General features: G+C 42.3%; 1 protein-coding gene and 1 long non-coding RNA gene across 6 annotated transcripts in view; one reads left to right on the top strand and one right to left on the bottom strand.

The window, feature by feature from the left end:
* The first annotated feature begins 1,730 nt into the window (after positions 1-1,730).
* LOC311124473 lies at positions 1,731-3,061 on the top strand. The gene is made up of 3 exons (XR_014612762.1): positions 1,731-1,793; positions 1,899-2,015; positions 2,533-3,061. It is a non-coding gene; the product is annotated as an uncharacterized lncRNA (long non-coding RNA).
* Positions 3,062-3,102: 41 nt separating this feature from the next.
* The window catches only part of LOC311124436 (focal adhesion kinase 1-like), a 129,871-nt gene continuing 112,698 nt past the window's right edge, over positions 3,103-20,275 (bottom strand). For all 5 annotated transcript variants that reach the window (XM_084158299.1, XM_084158296.1, XM_084158298.1 and 2 more), the window contains 5 exons: positions 17,668-17,707; positions 15,704-15,807; positions 4,470-4,625; positions 4,213-4,293; positions 3,103-3,962 (listed from right to left, as the gene is read on the bottom strand). In XM_084158299.1, the coding sequence (XP_084014425.1) occupies positions 3,744-3,962; positions 4,213-4,293; positions 4,470-4,625; positions 15,704-15,807; positions 17,668-17,707 (600 nt within the window). In that variant the 3' untranslated portion in view covers positions 3,103-3,743. The remainder of the gene's footprint in view (positions 3,963-4,212; positions 4,294-4,469; positions 4,626-15,703; positions 15,808-17,667; positions 17,708-20,275) is intronic.

The raw sequence follows: 20,275 nt of genomic DNA, 5'->3' as shown, positions 1-20,275 counted from the left end.
CAACCTCAAACAGTCACACTCCAAACTCCACTATGGCCAAGACCAAAGAGCTGTCAAAGGACACCAGAAACTAAATTGTAGTCCTGCACCAGGCTGGGAAGACTGAATCTGCAATAAGTAAGCAGCTTGGTTTGAAGAAATCAACTGTGGGAGCAATTATTAGGAAATGGAAGACATACAAGAACACTGATAATCTCCATCGATCTGGGGCTCCACGCAAGATCTCACCCCGTGGGGTCAAAATTATCACAAGCAAAAATCCCAGAACCACACGGGGGGACCTAGTGAATGACCTGCAGAGAGCTGGGACCAAAGTAACAAAGCCTACCATCAGTAACACACTACGCCGCCAGGGACTCAAATCCTGCAGTGCCAGACGTGTCCCCCTGCTTAAGCCAGTACATGTCCAGGCCTGTCTGAAGTTTGCTAGAGTGCATTTGGATGATCCAGAAGAGGATTGGGAGAATGTCATATGGTCAGATGAAACCAAAATATAACTTTTTGGTAAAAACTAAACTCGTCGTGTTTGGAGGACAAAGAATGCTGAGTTGCATCCAAAGAACACCATACCTACTGTGAAGCATGGGGGTGGAAACATCATGCTTTGGGGCTGTTTTTCTGCAAAGGGACCAGGACGACTGATCTGTGTAAAGGAAAGAATGAATGGGGCCATGTATCGTGAGATTTTGAGTGAAAACCTCCTTCCATCAGCAAGGGCATTGAAGATGAAACGTGGCTGGGTCTTTCAGCATGACAAGGATCCCAAACACACCGCCCGGGCAACGAAGGAGTGGCTTCGTAAGAAGCATTTCAAGGTCCTGGAGTGGCCTAGCCAGTCTCCAGATCTCAACCCCATAGAAAATCTTTGGAGGGAGTTGAAAGTCCGTGTTGCCCAGCGACAGCCCCAAAACATCACTGCTCTAGAAGAGATCTGCATGGAGGAATGGGCCAAAATACCAGCAACAGTGTGTGAAAACCTTGTGAAGACTTACAGAAAACGTTTGACCTGTGTCATTGCCAACAAAGGGTATATAACAAAGTATTGAGAAACTTTTGTTATTGACCAAATACTTATTTTCCACCATAATTTGCAAATAAATTCATAAAAAATCCTACAATGTGATTTTCTGGATTTGTTTTCCTCATTTTGTCTGTCATAGTTGACGTGTACCTATGATGAAAATTACAGGCCTCTCTCATCTTTTTAAGTGGGAGAACTTGCACAATTGGTGGCTGACTAAATAATTTTTTCCCCCACTGTATGTTTCAGAATACCTGTCAATGAGAATAATGTCTTCTTTGTCATACACCGTTTTTTTATTAGCAATTTGTGTGTATGCTCAATTCCCACTTATCATAAAATAAGTATTAGCTCCATTGTTTGGCGATGACACGAAGTAGGCCCTACTAGGAGTGGAATGGTAGCTACTGTAAACAGACTGGTACCCAAGCTAGTGCTGAGCCACACAGCTCTGAAGTCACCTTTCAGTAGGAATGGAAGCTGTTCCCTCATGTTCTAATCTATTTGAAATCTCCTAAACTGTCAAATGTTCTCCTTGGTTTCTTTCAACAAACTTTTTTTAAACCAAAAACTAGAACTGAACCCCCACTGAGAATGGAATCATCCCACATTTCATCAGAATCTTAGTGTCAAAAGGTCATGTTTGATTAGTCAACACAGCTCCACCCTGTGTTGTATGTTTTTTTTTTTTTTTTAGTTGATCATCCAACTCATGATATAAACATGAGGACTCTCTCCTTTATTCTACTACTCAGTTTATCCCTTTACAAAGGTAATTCATTATGCTACACATTTTGCAATTTGTCATTTAATTTTTTAGTAATTTAATTTGTTTGTCATTTCAATTGTTTATCATTTCATTTGTATGTCGTTTCAGTCGATGCACTGAGATGCTACTCATGCAGTTCAGTCACCTCCAACGCTGACTGTAATCAGAACATAAAACAATGCCTGGAGCCTCTTGACACCTGCATGACAACAGAGGATATTGCTGGTAAGGAAAGCAGGAGGAATAATACACCTTGTTGAATAGCTGGTAGGGAACTGGTATTAACCAAGCTCAATATCCAGATCAATATCATTACTTTACATTTTGAACTGATTGTAGAATATGTAAAAGTCAGTTAATACACTGCAATCATAGAAAATACAAGTTACCACTGACTTTCCACTTTAAATAGAAAGCTCTGGCGTAGTAAATAATGGGGTGGGTTACACCAACATACATTAACTTTTAAACTGGATTAAAAATTGAGTTTGATCTATTCATCATGTTGCACAAAACTAGTTTTAAATTAAACCTACATTTACTAAGATACATTTAATGTTAGTTGGTGCAAGCTAAAGTAATAGTCTATCTATTGGACAGGACTTGATCAACTGACTTACGTGAGGGAGATAGAAACATGTTGTTTTCTGGTGAGAGAGGGTGGTTGTTCAAATTATGATTTTCATTGATTGTATTAATAATAAAAAAACAATTGTTCACAAAACATGTTTTCTGTTGATAGGTGATAAGAAAATCATGGTGAAACAGTGTGCCAGTTTTGCCACCTGTCAGGGAGCGGAGGATGGTGCTGGTTTGGATCCCTTCGGAGACGGCAACGTGGTGACCTGCTGCAGTACTGATCTGTGTAACAATGTCGCTGTGGCTACTGCCAAACCCAGCAGTGGGGCTACTACCATTCACATCCACACAGCTCTCCTGCTTCTGCCAATAGGTGTCCTCTCTCTCCTCAGCAAATATTACAGATAGACCTAAATTATAAGTATGGTCACTTGTCAGTAGGCTATTAATAAGACTTATGTAATAGCTGATTAGTTTGAGAAGTACTGCTGAGATGCTCCCTTTAAGGTATTCATTCCTGTAAACGAGACCTTATGTCTGCTGTTGGTGTTAAATGGGAACATGTGTTGATGACGTGTCGAGAAGTTTAAAATATGAATGTAAATCTATTTAACTATTGGAAAAATGAAAAATTCTGCTAAACATAATTTAGGAAAATAAATGACATGCAAACACCATCCTTTGCCTGTCATTCATAAACACAGGGAAGCACTGTCACAGCTTTGTCTCTCGGTCATCATTTTATTTCATACTTTATTTTCTCCTATTTGACAAGATGGCCGATTGAGCCAAGACAAAATATATACCAGTGTTTGTGATCCACCATTAATCACTATTGAGCTTGTTAACAATGAAACAGACGTTAGACGTAGTGTGAGGAGTTCTGTCTACTAAAGCATAGAGGTTCCAGTTCAGTTGTGTTGTCCACGTCATCTCCTCTATGTCCTTTAGGGGGAGCAATTTCTGAAGTGTGCCTCCTGATCCTTCTTCAGCCGAAATCTGGGACTGTAGGAATTCACAGTTAGTCAGCCGACACAATCGGTGCAGCATAAAATAAAAGAACTCTTCAAAGATTCCAAGTCTATAAAAAGGAGTTCTGTGTTGGGGAGAGAGGGTCAGAGGTGGTCGCTAGTCTGCCTGGTGTAGCGCATGGTGTCCAGTCCATCCTGACGGTACTGTAGAAGCAGTGACCAGTTCAAATGACTTAACAGTGCATTCTTCCTCCTTCCTCCCTTCCTTTAAGTAATCACTGATTAGACATGATAGTAAGTGAACAAACCCACTACATGGCTTCCATCTGTCCCGACAGTCATTCAGCCAGAAGCTTTGAGTTCAGTCAGTTCATCCCACACTCCAAACCCTCCTCCACCAGCACTAGTGAGGTGGCGGCCGGGCCTGGCCCAACATCCTGAGCCGGCTCTGGTCGATGACGTCCAGAAGGTTCTTGGCGTCTACAGCCAGGGCGTGTGCGGCTGTCAGCATCTGTTTCTTATAGTCCTGCTGCAGGCTGGTCATGACATACTGCTGGGCCAGCTTCATCTTGTTGATCAACTCGGCCAGGTCAGAGTTCAACAGCTTCTGGGCCATCTCCACCTTTAAGATAAGATAGGATAGTAAGATAAGATAGTACTTTATTAAAACATAATGTTCCATATATTATTATTATTATTATTATTATTATTATATATTGAAAGATTAAATAAAAATAGTTTGGAGAATGAACAGGGTGCACAGTATTATATTACTCATTAAAACATCATTTCCTGTAAGTTCCTGTATAAGGGAAGGCAGAGGGTACTAACATAGTACTGGATCAGAAATGGCCCATGCCTGGTTAACGTACCTCTCTGTGTGTGCTAGCTGGAAGTAACGTGATTGTTTCATCCACTGTGGCCAGGAGTGTCCTCAGTGCCAGACCCACATCCTGAAACACAAACACTCATATGAACCAATCCTAGAACTCTGCTCTGTCACGTGTAGCCATGTTCAGTAGGGTTAAAACATTTCCAAAAAGAGCGAAACGTAGACGTTTTGCTATAGTGTGCCCTAATGAACCCTGATGATTAAATGTGGAGTTAACGAAAACTGTGTCTCTCCTACCTTGACCATTGGCACGTATTCCTCGGGAGGCGCAGGCTGAATTTTACTGGACATCTCTATGACAGCCTTCACCAGTCCTGTGACATTCTCATAGACCTTGTCATTAGAGCGGTCCAGGTTGGCAGTGGGGGGCGGGCTGATCTCCTGAGGCTGGAGCTAAATGAAGGACAAGAATACACTGTGAGCAGAGATGGAGAAATAACACAGAGGGTCAGATGTTTTATATTATGTTCAACCTTGCATTTCTTAACTCTCACCAATAGATGGCAGTATATATCACGAGTCAGTCAACACCACAGTCATTCATGGTAGTGAATCACAATGACAAAAACCCAAGGAATTTGAAATGTTTGTAGAGACCAGGAGCTAAATTAAGTCAAATATATCCTTGAAATTGTAAGTTGGATCTAGAGAGGGTTAGAGGTTATGTTAGGAAGATATCAGCATCTGGAATAAGCAATGCATTCTATAGTGGAGTTATATGGAATTCAGCATTATTTATAATTCATGTCAAAAGGGTCAAAAGTGCACAGATTCCATTTAGGAAGAAGTCAGTGTGTTACGTTTAGGATTCAGAGGGTTGTTTGAAACAATGTCGTAGACAAACACACATTATTACAGCCACACAAACACAGATCTGACCATACACAAGCACTACATGGCCCACTACAATACCCACTACACGGCCCACTACAAGACCCACTACAAGACCCACTACACGGCCCACTATAAGACCCACTACAATACCCACTACATGGCCCACTACAAGGCCAACTACATGGCCCACTATAAGACCCACTACATGGCCCACTACAAGACCAACTATAAGACCCACTACATGGCCCACTACAAGACCCACTACATGGCCCACTACAAGACCAACGATAAGACCCACTACATGGCCCACTACAAGACCCACTACATGGCCCACTGTAAGACCCATTACATGGCCCACTACAAGACCCACTATAATACCAACTACATGGCCCACTACATGGCCCACTACAAGACCCACTACAATACCCCCTACATGGCCCACTACAAGACCCACTACATGGCCCACTACATGGACCACTATAAGACCCACTACATGGCCCACTACAAGACCCACTATAAGACCCACTACATGGCCCACTACAAGACCCACTATAAGACCCACTACATGGCCCACTACAAGACCCCCTACATGGCCCACTGTAAGACCCACTACATGGCCCACTACAAGACCCACTACATGGCCCACTACAAGGCCCACTACAAGGCCCACTACATGGCCCACTACAAGGCCCACTACAAGGCCCACTACAATACCCACTACATGGCCCACTATAAGATTCACTACATGGCCCACTACAAGACCCACTATAAGACCCACTACATGGCCCACTACAAGACCCACTACATGGCCCACCATAAGACTCACTACATGGCCAACTACAAGACCCACTACATGGCCCACTGTAAGACCCACTACATGGCCCACTACAAGACCCACTACATGGCCCACTATAAGACCAACTACATGGCCCACTACATGGCCCACTACAAGACCCACTACATGGCCCACTACAAGACCCACTACATGGCCCACTACAAGACCCACTACATGGCCCACTATAAGACCCACTACATGGCCTACTACAAGACCCACTATAAGACCCACTACATGGCCCACTACAAGACCCACTATAAGACCCACTACATGGCCCACTACAAGACCCACTACATGGCCCACTGTAAGACCCACTACATGGCCCACTACAAGACCCACTACATGGCCCACTACAAGGCCCACTACATGGCTCACTACAAGGCCCACTACAATACCCACTACATGGCCCACTATAAGATCCACTACATGGCCCACTACAAGACCCACTATAAGACCCACTACATGGCCCACTACAAGACCCACTACATGGCCCACTATAAGACCCACTACATGGCCAACTACAAGACCCACTACATGGCCCGCTGTAAGACCCACTACATGGCCCATTACAAGACCCACTACAATACCCACTACATGGCCCACTACAAGACCCATTACATGGCCCACTACATGCCCCACTAAATGGCCCACTATAAGACCCACTACATGGCCCAATATAAGACCCACTACATGGCCTACTTTATGGACGTAAAGAGGTGTTGTGTCAGTACGGTGAATGGAAGAAATGCATTAGGAAGAGAAGGCTAAAGTGGTTCAATGAACAGACAACAGGTGAATGAACCCTGGTTGAGTCCCAAATGGCACCCTGTTCCTTATATACTGCACTTCTTCTGACCAGGGCCCTCTGGTCAAAAGTAGTGCACTACATAGGGTATGGGGTGCCATTTGTAAAGCACCCCAAATCAGATGATGCATTACAAATTCACAACTGTTACCAGAGATACAGACAGACTCCATAGTCCCACCCCACTTTATAATCTAACCCATTGCCTGCTTTTTCAACATCAAATAACAACTGATTGACAATTCTGTGAGAAATGAGGTCTAAAGAGACACACAGGAGCGTATGAACGTACACACACACATTCACAGCGTTCTCTTACCCTCCAGGGCTAAGCTCAACAACAGTAAGGCAGAGGCAAGAGGGACAGAAGAGGGAGAAAATATTAATGCAACAAGCATTAACAATACACGCAACAACACAAGAGAGCAAAGTGTTATCAAAATAATGATGGTTTTGGAGAGGTTGGTTGAGTAAATACCTAAATATCTACAGAGGTGGTGATTCAAATGTTGTGGTCATGCAACTATGTCTGTGTTTATACAGGCAGCCCAATTCTGAAAATGTACCCAATTATTGGCAAATGATCTGATCTGATTGGTCAAAAGACCAATTACTGGCAAAATATCAGAATTGGGCTGCCTGTGTAAACGTAGCCTTTGTGTTTTATTTGACATTTCACTAATTCCCTCATCAGAACAGGAAGAGGTTGCCATGGTAGTACAGTACTGAGTACATGGTAGTACAGTACTGAGTACATGGTAGTACAGTACTGAGTACATGGTAGTACATCGTCACAAAAGGCATCCTATTTCCTATATAGTGCACTACTTTTGACCACTAGGGCCTATGAGGCTCTGATCAAAAGCAGTGCACTATATAGGGAATAGTATGTAATTTGTGACGCATCATATCATAGCCCAGTCTGACCATCTCAGTTCCAGTCATGATGAGCTGATAATGTCCATGTCAGTGTTTACATGTTGGCTTGGCTTCCATCCCTGATTTCATTTTTTTCTTCCAGAAAGAAGGAACCACATTAGATAGATTATTCCTCTTTTAAAATAATTTTCCATGGTGATGTTAATAAGGCAGGGTAATGGAAAGAGTGTGTTCCTTCCCAGGATGCATTGCAGGCCTGACTGCCTGGTTGATCATGTAGTATTTAAGAGCGTGTTTGGGGAAGGAAGGGAAGGAGGGGAGAGGGGGTGAATTACAGCTGGGACTGCTTTAGCTGAGGTTTAGGGTGAGTCCCTAATGGCCCCTTATTCCCTATTTAGTGCACTGCTTTTGACCAGGGCCCATAGGACTCTGGTCAAAAGTGGTGTAGTGCACTATTCCCGCTGGCCTTCAAATGGGAATAGTGTGCCATTTGAAGGCCAGCGGTAGCAGAGCAGAGCTATCAGTTTGGATAACTTAGGGAAGGAAATGCTCCTGGATGCTCTATGCTGACACAGAGAAACTCAAGCTGACTGTTACCATAGTAACCATCACTAGGGAAATAGTGACATGTCTCTCCAGTCTTTTGGGTGTCATAAAAAAAGGGGAAGTCTGTGTAGTTGAAGTACAGTGGTAGTCGTTGTGATCTGGCCAACGTGGTTAAGGAATGTAGGAATGTTCTAACAGAAATGGGGCCAGTTAGTCATGTTTTAGATGCAAGTAGTCGTGAACTCCTTAGCTTAAAGATAGAATCCTAAATTGCGACATCCATTTTTGGATGTATAAATTAATTATACACTGAATGTACAAAACATTAAGGACACCTGCTCTTTTCATGACATATACTAACCAGGTGAATCCAGGTGAAAGCTATGATCCCTTATTGACGTCACTTGTTAAATCCACTTCAATCAGTGTACAGTCGTGGTCAAAAGTTTTGAGATTTAAAAAAATATATATATTTAACCAGGTAAGCCAGTTGAGAACAAGTTCTCATTTACAACTGCGACCTGGCCAAGATAAAGCAAAGCAGTGCGATAAAAACAACAACACAGAGTTACATATGGGGTAAAACAAAACATAAAGTCAAAAATACAACAGAAAATATATATACAGTGTGTTCAAATGTAGCAAGTTATGGTGGTAAGGCAATAAATAGGCCATAGTGCAAAATAATTACAATTAGTATTAACACTGGAATGATAGATGTGCAAGAGATGATGTGCAAATAGAGATACTGGGGTGCAAATGAGCAAAAATAAATAACAATATGGGGATGAGGTAGTTGGGTGGGCTAATTTCAGATGGGCTGTGTAAAGGTGCAGTGATCGGTAAGGTGCTCTGACAACTGATGCTTAAAGTTAGTGAGGGAGATAAGAGTCTCCAGCTTCAGAGATTTTTGCAATCCGTTCCAGTTATTGACAGCAGAGAACTGGAAGGAATGGCGGCCAAAGGAGGAGTTGGCTTTGGGGATGACCAGTGAGATATAACTGCTGGAGCGCATACGGGTGGGTGTTGCTATGGTGACCAATGAGCTAAGATAAGGCAGGGATTTGCCAGTGGGTTTGGCGACAAATATGTAGCGAGGACCAGCCAACAAGAGCGTACAGGTCACAGTGGTGGGTAGTATATGGGGCTTTGGTGACAAAACGGATGGCACTGTGATAGACTACATCCAATTTGCTGAGTAGAATGTTGGAGGCTATTTTGTAAATTACATTGCCGAAGTCAAGGATCGGTAGGATAGTCAGTTTTACGAGGAAATGTTTGGCAGCATGAGTGAATGAGGCTTTGTTGCGAAATAGGAAGCCGATTCTAGATTTAACTTTGGATTGGAGATGCTTAATGTGAGTCTGGAAGGAGAGTTTACAGTCTAACCAGACACCTAGGTATTTGTAGTTGTCCACATACTCTAGGTCAGACCCGTCGAGAGTAGTGATTCTAGTCGTGTGGGCGGGTGCCAGCAGCGTTCGATTGAAGAGCATGCATTTAGTTTTACTAGTGTTTAAGAGCAGTTGGAGGCTACTGAAGGAGTGTTGTATGGCATTGAAGCTCGTTTGGAGGTTTGTTAACAGTGTCCAATGAAGGGCCAGATGTATACAAAATGGTGTCGTCTGCGTAGAGGTGGATCTGAGAGTCACCAGCAGCAAGAGCGACATCATTGATATACACAGAGAAAAGAGTCGGCCCAAGAATTGAACCCTGTGGCACCCCCATAGAGACTGCCATAGGTCCAGACAACAGGCCCTCCGATTTGACACATTGAACTCTATCTGAGAAGTAGTTGGTGAACCAGGCGAGGCAGTCATTTGAGAAACCAAGGCTATTTAGTCTGCCAATAAGAATGCGGTGGTTGACAGAGTCGAAAGCCTTGGCCACGTCGATGAAGACGGCTGCACAGTACTGTCTATTATCGATCGCGGTTATAATATCGTTTAGGACCTTGAGCGTGGCTGAGGTGCACCCATGACCAGCTCGGAAACCGGATTGCATAGCGGAGAAGGTACGGTGGGATTCGAAATGGTCGGTGATCTGTTTGTTAACTTGGCTTTCAAAAACTTTCGAAAGGCAGGGCAGGATGGATATAGGTCTGTAACAGTTTGGATCTAGAGTGTCACCCCCTTTGAAGAGGGGGATGACCGCGGCAGGTTTCCAATCTCTGGGGATCTCAGGCTAGTAATAGGGGTTGCGACAATTTCGGCGGCTAGTTTTAGAAAGAAAGGGTCCAGATTGTCTAGCCCAGATGATTTGTAGGGGTCCAGATTTTGCAGCTCTTTCAGAACATCAGCTGTCTGAATTTGTGTGAAGGAGAAGCGGGGGGGGGGGGGGGGGGGGGGGGGGCATGGGCAAGTTGCAGCGGAGGGTGCAGAGCTGGTGGCCGGGGTAGTGGTAGCCAGGTGGATAGCATGGCCAGCCGTAGCAAAATGCTTGTTGAAATTCTCGATTATTGTAGATTTATCGGTGGTGATAGTGTTTCCTAGCCTCAGTGTAGTGGGCAGCTGGGAGGAGGTGCTCTTATTCTCCATGGACTTTATAGTGTCCCAAAACTTTTTGGAGTTGCACATTTCTGTTTCAAAAAGCTAGCCTTTGCTTTCCTAACTGCTTGTGTATATTGGATCCTAACTTCCCTGAAAAGTTGCATATCGCGGGGGCTATTCGATGCTAATGCAGTACGCCACAGGATGTTTTTGTGCTGTTCAAGGGCAGTCAAGTCTGAGGAGAACCAGGGGCTATATCTGTTCTTAGTTCTGTATTATTTGAATGGGGCATGTTTATTTAAGATTGAGAGGAAATTACTTTTAAAGAACAACCAGGCATCCTCTACTGACGGAATGAGATCGATATCCATCCAGGATACCTGGGCCAGGTCAATTAGGAAGGCCTGCTCGCTAAAGTGTTTTATAGAAGCGTTTAACAGTGATGAGGGGTGGTCGTTTGACCGCGGACCCGTTACGGACGCAGGCAATAAGGCAGTGATCGCTGAGATCCTGGTTGAAGACAGCGGAGGTGTATTTAGAGGGTAAGTTAGTCAGGATGATATCTATGAGGGTGCCCATGTTTACGGATTTAGTGTTGTACCTGGTAGGTTCGTTGATAATTTGCATGAGATTGAGGGCATCTAGTTTGGACTGTAGGATGGCCGGGGTGTTAAGCATATCCCAATTTAGGTCACCAAGCAGTACGAACTCTGAGGATAAATGGGGGGCAATCAATTCACATATGGTGTCCAGGGCACAGCTGGGGGCTGAGGGGGGTCTGTAGCAAGCGGCAACAGTGAGAGACTTATTTCTGGAAAGGTGGATTTTTAGAAGTAGAAGCTCAAACTGTTTAGGCACAGACCTGGATAGTATGATAGAGCTCTGCAGGCTATCTCTACAGTAGATTGCAACTCCACCCCCTTTGGCAGTTCTATCTAGACGGAAAATGCTGTAGTTGGGGATGGACATTTCAGAATTTTTGGTGGCCTTCCTAAGCCAGGATTCAGACACTGCTAGAACATCAGAGTTGGCGGAGTGTGCTAATGCATTGAATAACTCAAACTTAGGAAGGAGGCTTCTGATGTTAACGTGCAGAAAACCAAGGCTTTTACGGTTACAGAAGTCAACAAATGATAGCTCCTGGGGAGTAGGAGTGTTACTGGGGGCTGCAGGGCCTGGGTTAGCCTCTACATCACCAGAGTAACAGAGGAGGACTAGAATAAGGATACGGCTAAAGGCTTTAAGAACTGGTCTTTTAGTGCGTTGGTTACAGAGAATAAAGGAGGCAGATTTCCGGGCGTTGTAGAATAGATTCAGGGCATTATGTACAGACAAGGGTATGGAAGGATATGAGTACAGTGGAGGTTAACCTAAGCGTTGGGTAACAATGACAGAGATAGCATCACTGGAGGCACCGATTGAGCCGGTCTCGGCGTGTATGGGGGGTGGAACAAAGGAACTATTTGAGGCAGTTTGAGAGGGACTTGGGGTTCTACAGTGAAATTGTATAATAATAACTAACTGGAACAGCAATAGGCAAGGCATATTGACATGGTAGAGAGGCATAAAGCAATCACAGGTGTTATTAGATAGAGCTAAGACAACAACTGGTAATGGCGATAAAGAGGCTGAGGCTGATGCTAAACAGATAAACAGGACAGGGTACCGTGTAAAGGAACAGTCCAGCAGGCATCAGCTGTGCAGCTGCGTGATCATAAGGTCCAGTGAACAGCAATATGTGAGTCCGAGAGCAGTTCGAATTGGTACTACAGCACAGCGATCAGGAAGCACGGCTGTCGTTTGCGTGTGCTAGCGGGCCGGGGCTAGCAGATGGATCTTCGTGGTCGTCGCAACGGGAAGCCTGTTGAAACCACAGAAGATTACGTCGGCAGACCAGTCGAGATGGATCGGCGGGGCTCCGTGTCGACTCTAGGAGGTCCCGTCCGGTTGACAGAGAGGTAGATAGCCGGGAGATGTGCCTGACTCAAGGCTAGCTCAAGGCTGATTAGCCAACAACAACGTTCATTTGGTTGCAGCTAGCTAGTTGCAATTATCCAGTGTTAAAGGTCCAGTGATTCAGTGATTCCGGCAGAAAATCCGATAGGTTCTGGGTCGATAACGCGCTGTGCAGACAGTGCAGACTGACCGATAATAGTCCAGGCTAGAGCTGGCTGGTAGGTAGTGCAGGCCACGGACAATGGTGAAAAACCGCTAACGGTGGCTAATAGCAAGTAGCTAGTTAGCTGGTTAGCTGGCTACTCCCGTCCGGTAGACAGAGAGGTAGATAGCTGGGATATGGGCCTGCTCGAGGCTAGCTCAAGGCTAACTGATGCTTGCTTCGGGGGCAGTGGTGATTAGCCTACAGCAACATCCATTCGACATCCATTCGGTTGTGGCTAGCTAGTTGCGATCCGGTGTTAAGGTCCAGTGATTCAGTTATTCTGGCAGAAAATCCGATGTTCTGGGTGAAAACCGCTAACGGTGGCTAATAGCAAGTAGCTAGTTATCTAGTTAGCTGGCTGGCTCGTTTCAACTGGAGATCCTAGATAAAGGTGAGTAAATAATAGAATCTGTTCTACATTGAGTGAGGCGGGTTGCAGGAAAGTATATTTAGTAGAAGGATGAAAAGTGTGATTGGGAAATATATACGTAAAATACAAAAAAAATACAAAAAACAGGCTATTTACATGGACACACAAGAGAACACGACCGCACTGCTACGCCATCTTGGAATAATCTTGGACACAAATATAAATTTTCACAAAGTCTGCTGCCTCAGTTTTTATGATGGCAATTTGCATATACTCCAGAATGTTATGAAGAGTGATCAGATGAATTGCAATTAATTGCAAAGTCCCTCTTTGCCATGAAAATGAACTTAATCAAAAAAAACATTTCCACCTCATTTCAGCCCTGCCACAAAAGGACCAGCTGACATCATGTCAGTGATTCTCTCGTTAACACAGGTGAGAGTGTTGACGAGGACAAGGCTGGAGATCACTCTGTCATGCTGATTGAATTAGAACAACAGACTGGAAGCTTTAAAATGAGGCTGGTGCTTGAAATCATTGTTCTTCCTCTGTTAACTATGGTTACCTGCAAGGAAACACGTGCCGTCATCATTGCTTTGCACAAAAGGGCTTCACAGGCAAGGATATTGCTGCTAGTAAGATTGCACCTAAATCAACCATTATTCGGATCATCAAGAACTTCAAGGAGAGAGGTTCAATTGTTGTGAAGAAGGCGTCAGGGCGCCCAAGAAAGTCCAGCAAGCGCCAGGACCGTCTCCTAAAGTTGATTCAGCTGCGGGATCAGGGCACCACCAGTGCAGAGCTTGCTCAGGAATGGCAGCAGGCAGGTGTGAGTACATCTGCACGCACAGTGAGGCAAAAAACTTTTGGAGGATGGCCTGGTGTCAAGAAGGGCAGCGAGGAAGCCACTTCTTTCCAGGAAAAACATCAGGGACAGACTGATATTCTGCAAAAGGTACAGGGATTGGACTGCTGAGGACTGGGGTAAAGTCATCTCTGATGAATCCCCTTTCTGATTGTTTGGGGCATCCGGAAAACACCTTGTCCGGAGAAGACAAGGTGAGCGCTACCATCAGTCCTGTGTCATGCCAACAGTAAAGCATCCTGAGACCATTCATGTGTGGGGTTGCTTCTCAGCCAAGGGAGTGGGTTCACTCACAATTTTGCTTAAAAACACAGCCATGAATAAAGAATGGTACCAACACATCCTCCGAGAGCAACTTCTCCCAACCATCCAAGAACAGTTTGGTGACGAACAATGCCTTTTCCAGCATGATGGAGCACCTTGCCATAAGGCAAAAGTGATAACTAAGTGGCTCGGGGAACAAAACATCGACATTTTGGGTCCATGGCCAGGAAACTCCCCAGACCTTAATCCCATTAAGAACTTGTGGTCAATCCTCAAGAGGCGGGTGGACAAACAAAACAAAAACCCACAAATTCTGACAAACTCCAAGCATTGATTATGCAAGAATGGGCTGCCATCAGTCAGGATGTGGCCCAGAAGTTAATTGACAGCATGCCAGGGCGGATTGAAGAAGGGTCAACACTGCAATAAAAGCCTTTGACACTTATGGAATGCTTGTAATTATACTTCAGTATACCATAGTAACATCTGACAAAAATATCTAAAAACACTGAAGCAGCAAACTTTGTGAAGACCAATACTACCACGACTGTAGATGAAGGGGAGGAGACAGGTTAAATAAGTATTTTTAAGCCTTGAGACAATTGAGACATGGATATGGTAGTATGTACCAGGCGCACCGGTTTGTGTCAAGAACTGCAATGCTGCTGGGTTTTTCACGCTAAACAATTTCCCATGTGTATCAAGAATGGTCCACCACCCAATGGACATCCAGCCAACTTGACACAACTGTGGGAAGCATTGGAGTCAACATGGGCCAGCATCCCTGTGAAACGCTTTTGACACCTTGTAGAGTCCATGCCCCGACGAATTGAGGCTGTTCTGAGGGCAAAAGGAAGGGGGTGCAACTCAATATTAGGAAGGTGACCTTAATGTTTTGTCCACTCAGTGTATGTACCCATTGATTCTTGAAGAATATAACTTATAAATGCCTCATGAGCTTAGTTCAACTGTCGAACCCCATCAGCACCCAAAATATAAGATTGTTTTACTCCAATGTTTGTAAACAAAGTAAATGTAAACAAACACCATATAGCCTCAAAACATGGTTAAAACTATAATGTTGATATCATGAATGGCCAGTCCTTGCATCCATAGCTCTGTCTATTAATTTTTGAGTGGTTACATTTCTCCAGGTCCATCCCTCAGCTTAAAGAAAAACCCAAAACAGAGGTGGGGTGACCCAGTTTGTTATCATTTCAATTAAGGATTCTAGCTTTAAAATGATGGATAAACACTTTGTTTTGGAGTAAAATAGCAACACAATAACTAAAAAGAAATTGAAACATGTTGCACATCTGTGGGCTTAAATTGAGCGATAAAGCCAAATCATTGGATTGTTGTAGAATCTGTGTAAAGTTTGATTGCTAGGTATGGTAAAATAAACATGTGAGCATCAGCTTACCTTAACTCCCTCATTGTAGCTGTCTACGGGGTTCAGGCTGGCCTGACTACCCAGGTGACTGGGGGCTCCAGGACGGGGGGGCTTCTTTGGTGGAGCTGCATGTTCTGTGGAGGCAAAGGACCCATCAGATACTTGAGTACAACAGAATCAACAGACACTTAAACTACAACATATAGTACAATATATGCATGTTATGTGGAGGCAAAGGACCGATCATCAGTTACATACAGTGAGGGAAAAAAAGTATTTGATCCCATGCTGATTTTGTATGTTTGCCCACTGACAAAGAAATTATCAGTCTATAATTGTAATGGTAGGTTTATTTGAACAGTGAGAGACAGAATAACAACAAAAAATCCAGAAAAACTAATGTCAAAAATGTTATAAATTGATTTGCATTATAATGAGGGAAATTAGTATTTGACCCCCTCTCAATCAGAAAGATTTCTGGCTCCCAGGTGTCTTTTATACAGGTTATGAGCTGAGATTAGGAGCACACTCTTAAAGGGAGTGCTCCTAATCTCACCTTGTTACCTGTATAAAAGACACCTGTCCACAGAAGCAATCAATCAATCAGATTCAAAACTCTCCACCATGGCCAACACCAAAGAGCTCTCCAAGGATGTCAGGGACAAGATTGTAGACCTACACAAGGCTGGAATGGGCTACAAAACCATCGCCAAGCAGCTTGGTGAGAAGGTGACAACAGTTGGTGCGATTATTCGCAAATGGAAGAAACTCAAAATAACTGTCAATCTCCCTCGGCCTGGGGATCCATGCAAGATCTCACCTCGTGGAGTTGCAATGATCATGAGAACGGTGAGGAATCAGCCCAGAACTACACGGGAGGATCTTGTCAATGATCACAAGGCAGCTGGGACCATAGTCACCAAGAAAACAATTGGTAACACACTACGTCGTGAAGGACTGAAATCCTGCAGCGCCCGCAAGGTCCCCCTGCTCAAGAAAGCACATATACAGGGCCGTCTGAAGTTTGCCAATCTGAATGATTCAGAGGAGAACTGAGTGAAAGTGTTGTGGTCAGATGAGACCAAAATCGAGCTCTTTGGCAGCAACTCAACTTGCCGTGTTTGGAGGAGGAGGAATGCTGCCTATGACCCCAAGAACACCATCCCCACCGTCAAACATGGAGGTATAAACATTATGCTTTGGGGGTGTTTTCTGCTAAGGGGACAGGACAACTTCACCGCATCAAAGGGACGATGGACGGGGCAATGTACCGTCAAATCTTGGGTGAGAACCTCCTTCCCTGACCCAAAACACACGGCCAAGGCAACAAAGGAGTGGCTCAAGAAGAAGCACATTAAGGTCCTGGAGTGGCCTAGCCAGTCTCCAGACCTTAATCCCATAGAAAATCTGTGGAGGGAGCTGAAGGTTCGAGTTGCCAAACGTCAGCCTCAAAACCTTAATGACTTGGAGAAGATCTGCAAAGAGGAGTGGGACAAAATCCCTCCTGAGATATGTGCAAACCTGGTGGCCAACTGCAAGAAACGTCTGACCTCTGTGATTGCCAACAAGGGTTTTGCCACCAAGTACTAAGTCATGTTTTGCAGAGGGGTCAAATATTTATTTCCCTCATTAAAATGCAAATCAATTGATAACATTTTCGACATGCGTTTTTCTGGATTTTTTTGTTGTTATTCTGTCTCTCACTGTTCAAATAAACCTACCATTAAAATTATAGACTGATCATGTCTTTGTCAGTGGGCAAACGTACAAAATCAGCAGGGGATCAAATACTTTTTCCCCTCACAACACAGGCCTAGCAGAAATAGCCAAATTGTCAGCCTGTCAACATAGTTCAGCAGTTAAAATGGTTGAGGAATGTGGTAGAACATTTGACGGAATAACAGTGCAGTTAGAGTCAGAGTTAGAGAACCACAGGGGAACTGTGAAAACAATACGTGGTGGTAAACCCGTAACTACATTGGCTGAGACATTACCTGGTTTGCCTATGGGTTGGTATATGTGCTGGTTTCCTGTCTGCACAAACAAACACAAACAAGCAGTTGAAGTAAACAAGCAGGATTCATTCCACATTTCCAACACTGTTTTTCCACAGCATCCCAGTTAGCAGTCTCTCTGGTGCCATCTGTGATGTTGTGGTCTCTCCAACAACACTCAAAATACTCCTGCTGCTTGGCGACACAGATCTAACCGGACCACAGCAAACCATCAGTTTACATGACGTGCCACAGTAAAAACACATCTCTGCTTTATTGTGATAGCCCTAAAACAAACTGTAGAACAGACAATATGCACCATTCCCTGTTTAATTGTAAGTCAATAAAACACTTGCTGATTGAAGTTTACAGAATAGCCTAGAGGTTATTGAGAGTTTTATTCAATATTTTTGTGCATCAACTCAACATGCTAAACGGCTATCCATCACTCCTTGGCTTCATCCTCTGCCTGGCTATAATTATCCTGACAGTTATCTTGTGCTGAAGCTTGATTTTGTTTTTTTGCAAATGGCCCAGTAAAGTAGTGTGGATTGCATGAGAACTGCTGCTTTAATGTGGCTGTGTTTTTAGCTAAGAGTGAGTTTGGTTTGGGGCTATACCCTTCTAATGTTCCATGCAGCTCAGAACACAGCTGTCCATACAGCTCAATGTAATGATACTGAGCAATGACAGGGAACAAATTAAACAGTTCTACATTCTATGTTCTAATAGTTCTACATTCTATGTTCTAATAGTTCAACGTTTTATGTTCTAATAGTTCTACGTTTTATGTTCTAATAGTTCTACATTCTATGTTCTAATAGTTCTACATTCTATGTTCTAATAGTTCAATGTTTTATGTTCTAATAGTTCTATGTTCTAATAGTTCTACGTTCTATGTTCTACCAGTTCTACGTTTTATGTTCTAATAGTTCTACATTCTATGTTCTAATAGTTCTACATTCTATGTTCTAATAGTTCTACATTCTATATTCTAATAGTTCTACATTCTATGTTCTAATAGTTCAACGTTTTATGTTCTAATAGTTCTACATTCTATATTCTAATAGTTCTACATTCTATGTTCTAATAGTTCAACGTTTTATGTTCTAATAGTTCTACATTCTATGTTCTAATAGTTCAATGTTTTATGTTCTAATAGTTCTACGTTTTATGTTCTAATAGTTCTACATTCTATGTTCTAATAGTTCTACATTCTATGTTCTAATAGTTCTACGTTCTATGTTCTAATAGTTCTATGTTCTACCAGTTCTACGTTTTATGTTCTAATAGTTCTACGTTTTATGTTCTAATAGTTCTACATTCTATGTTCTAATAGTTCTACATTCTACATTCTAATAGTTCTACATTCTATGTTCTAATAGTTTTACATTTTATGTTCTAATGGTTTTACATTCTAATAGTTCTACATTCTATATTCTAATAGTTCTACATTCTATATTCTAATAGTTCTACATTCTATGTTCTAACAGTTCAACGTTTTATGTTCTAATAGTTCTACATTCTATACATGATAACAGATGTATATTGTAATAGTTCTACATTCTATGTTCTAATAGTTCTACATTCTATGTTCTAATAGTTCTACGTTCTATGTTCTAATAGTTCTACGTTCTATGTTCTACGTTTTATGTTTTAATAATTCTACATTCTATGTTCGAATAGTTCTACATTCTATATTCTAATAGTTCTACATTCTATGTTCTAATAGTTCTACATTTTATGTTCTAATGGTTTTACATTCTAATAGTTCTACATTCTATATTCTAATAGTTATACATTCTATATTCTAATAGTTCTACATTCTATGTTCTAATAGTTATACATTCTAATAGTTATACATTCTATATTCTATACATGAGAACAGATGTATATTCTAATAGTTCTACATTCTATGTTCTAATAGTTCTACATTCTATATTCTAATAGTTCTACATTCTATGTTCTAATAGTTCTACGTTCTATGTTCTACGTTTTATGTTCTAATAATTCTACATTCTATGTTCGAATAGTTCTACATTCTATATTCTAATAGTTCTACATTCTATGTTCTAATAGTTCTACATTTTATGTTCTAATGGTTTTACATTCTAATAGTTCTACATTCTATATTCTAATAGTTATACATTTTATGTTCTAATGGTTTTACATTCTAATAGTTCTACATTCTATATTCTAATAGTTCTACATTCTATGTTCTAATAGTTATACGTTCTAATAGTTATACATTCTATATTCTATACGTGAGAACAGATGTATATTGTAATAGTTCTACATTCTATGTTCTAATAGTTCTACGTTCTAATAGTTATACATTCTATATTCTATACATGAGAACAGATGTATATTGTAATAGTTCTACATTCTATATTCTAATAGTTCTACATTTTATGTTCTAATGGTTTTACATTCTAATAGTTATACATTCTATATTCTAATAGTTCTACATTTTATGTTCTAATGGTTTTACATTCTAATAGTTCTACATTCTATATTCTAATAGTTCTACATTCTATGTTCTAATAGTTATACGTTCTAATAGTTATACATTCTATATTCTATACATGAGAACAGATGTATATTGTAA

This window comes from Coregonus lavaretus (genome assembly GCF_964263955.1).
Source record: "Coregonus lavaretus genome assembly, chromosome: 3".
Classification (NCBI taxonomy): domain Eukaryota; kingdom Metazoa; phylum Chordata; class Actinopteri; order Salmoniformes; family Salmonidae; genus Coregonus; species Coregonus lavaretus.
The sequence above is the reverse complement of the archived record's forward strand: the minus strand, read 5'-3'. Positions and strand labels throughout refer to the sequence as shown.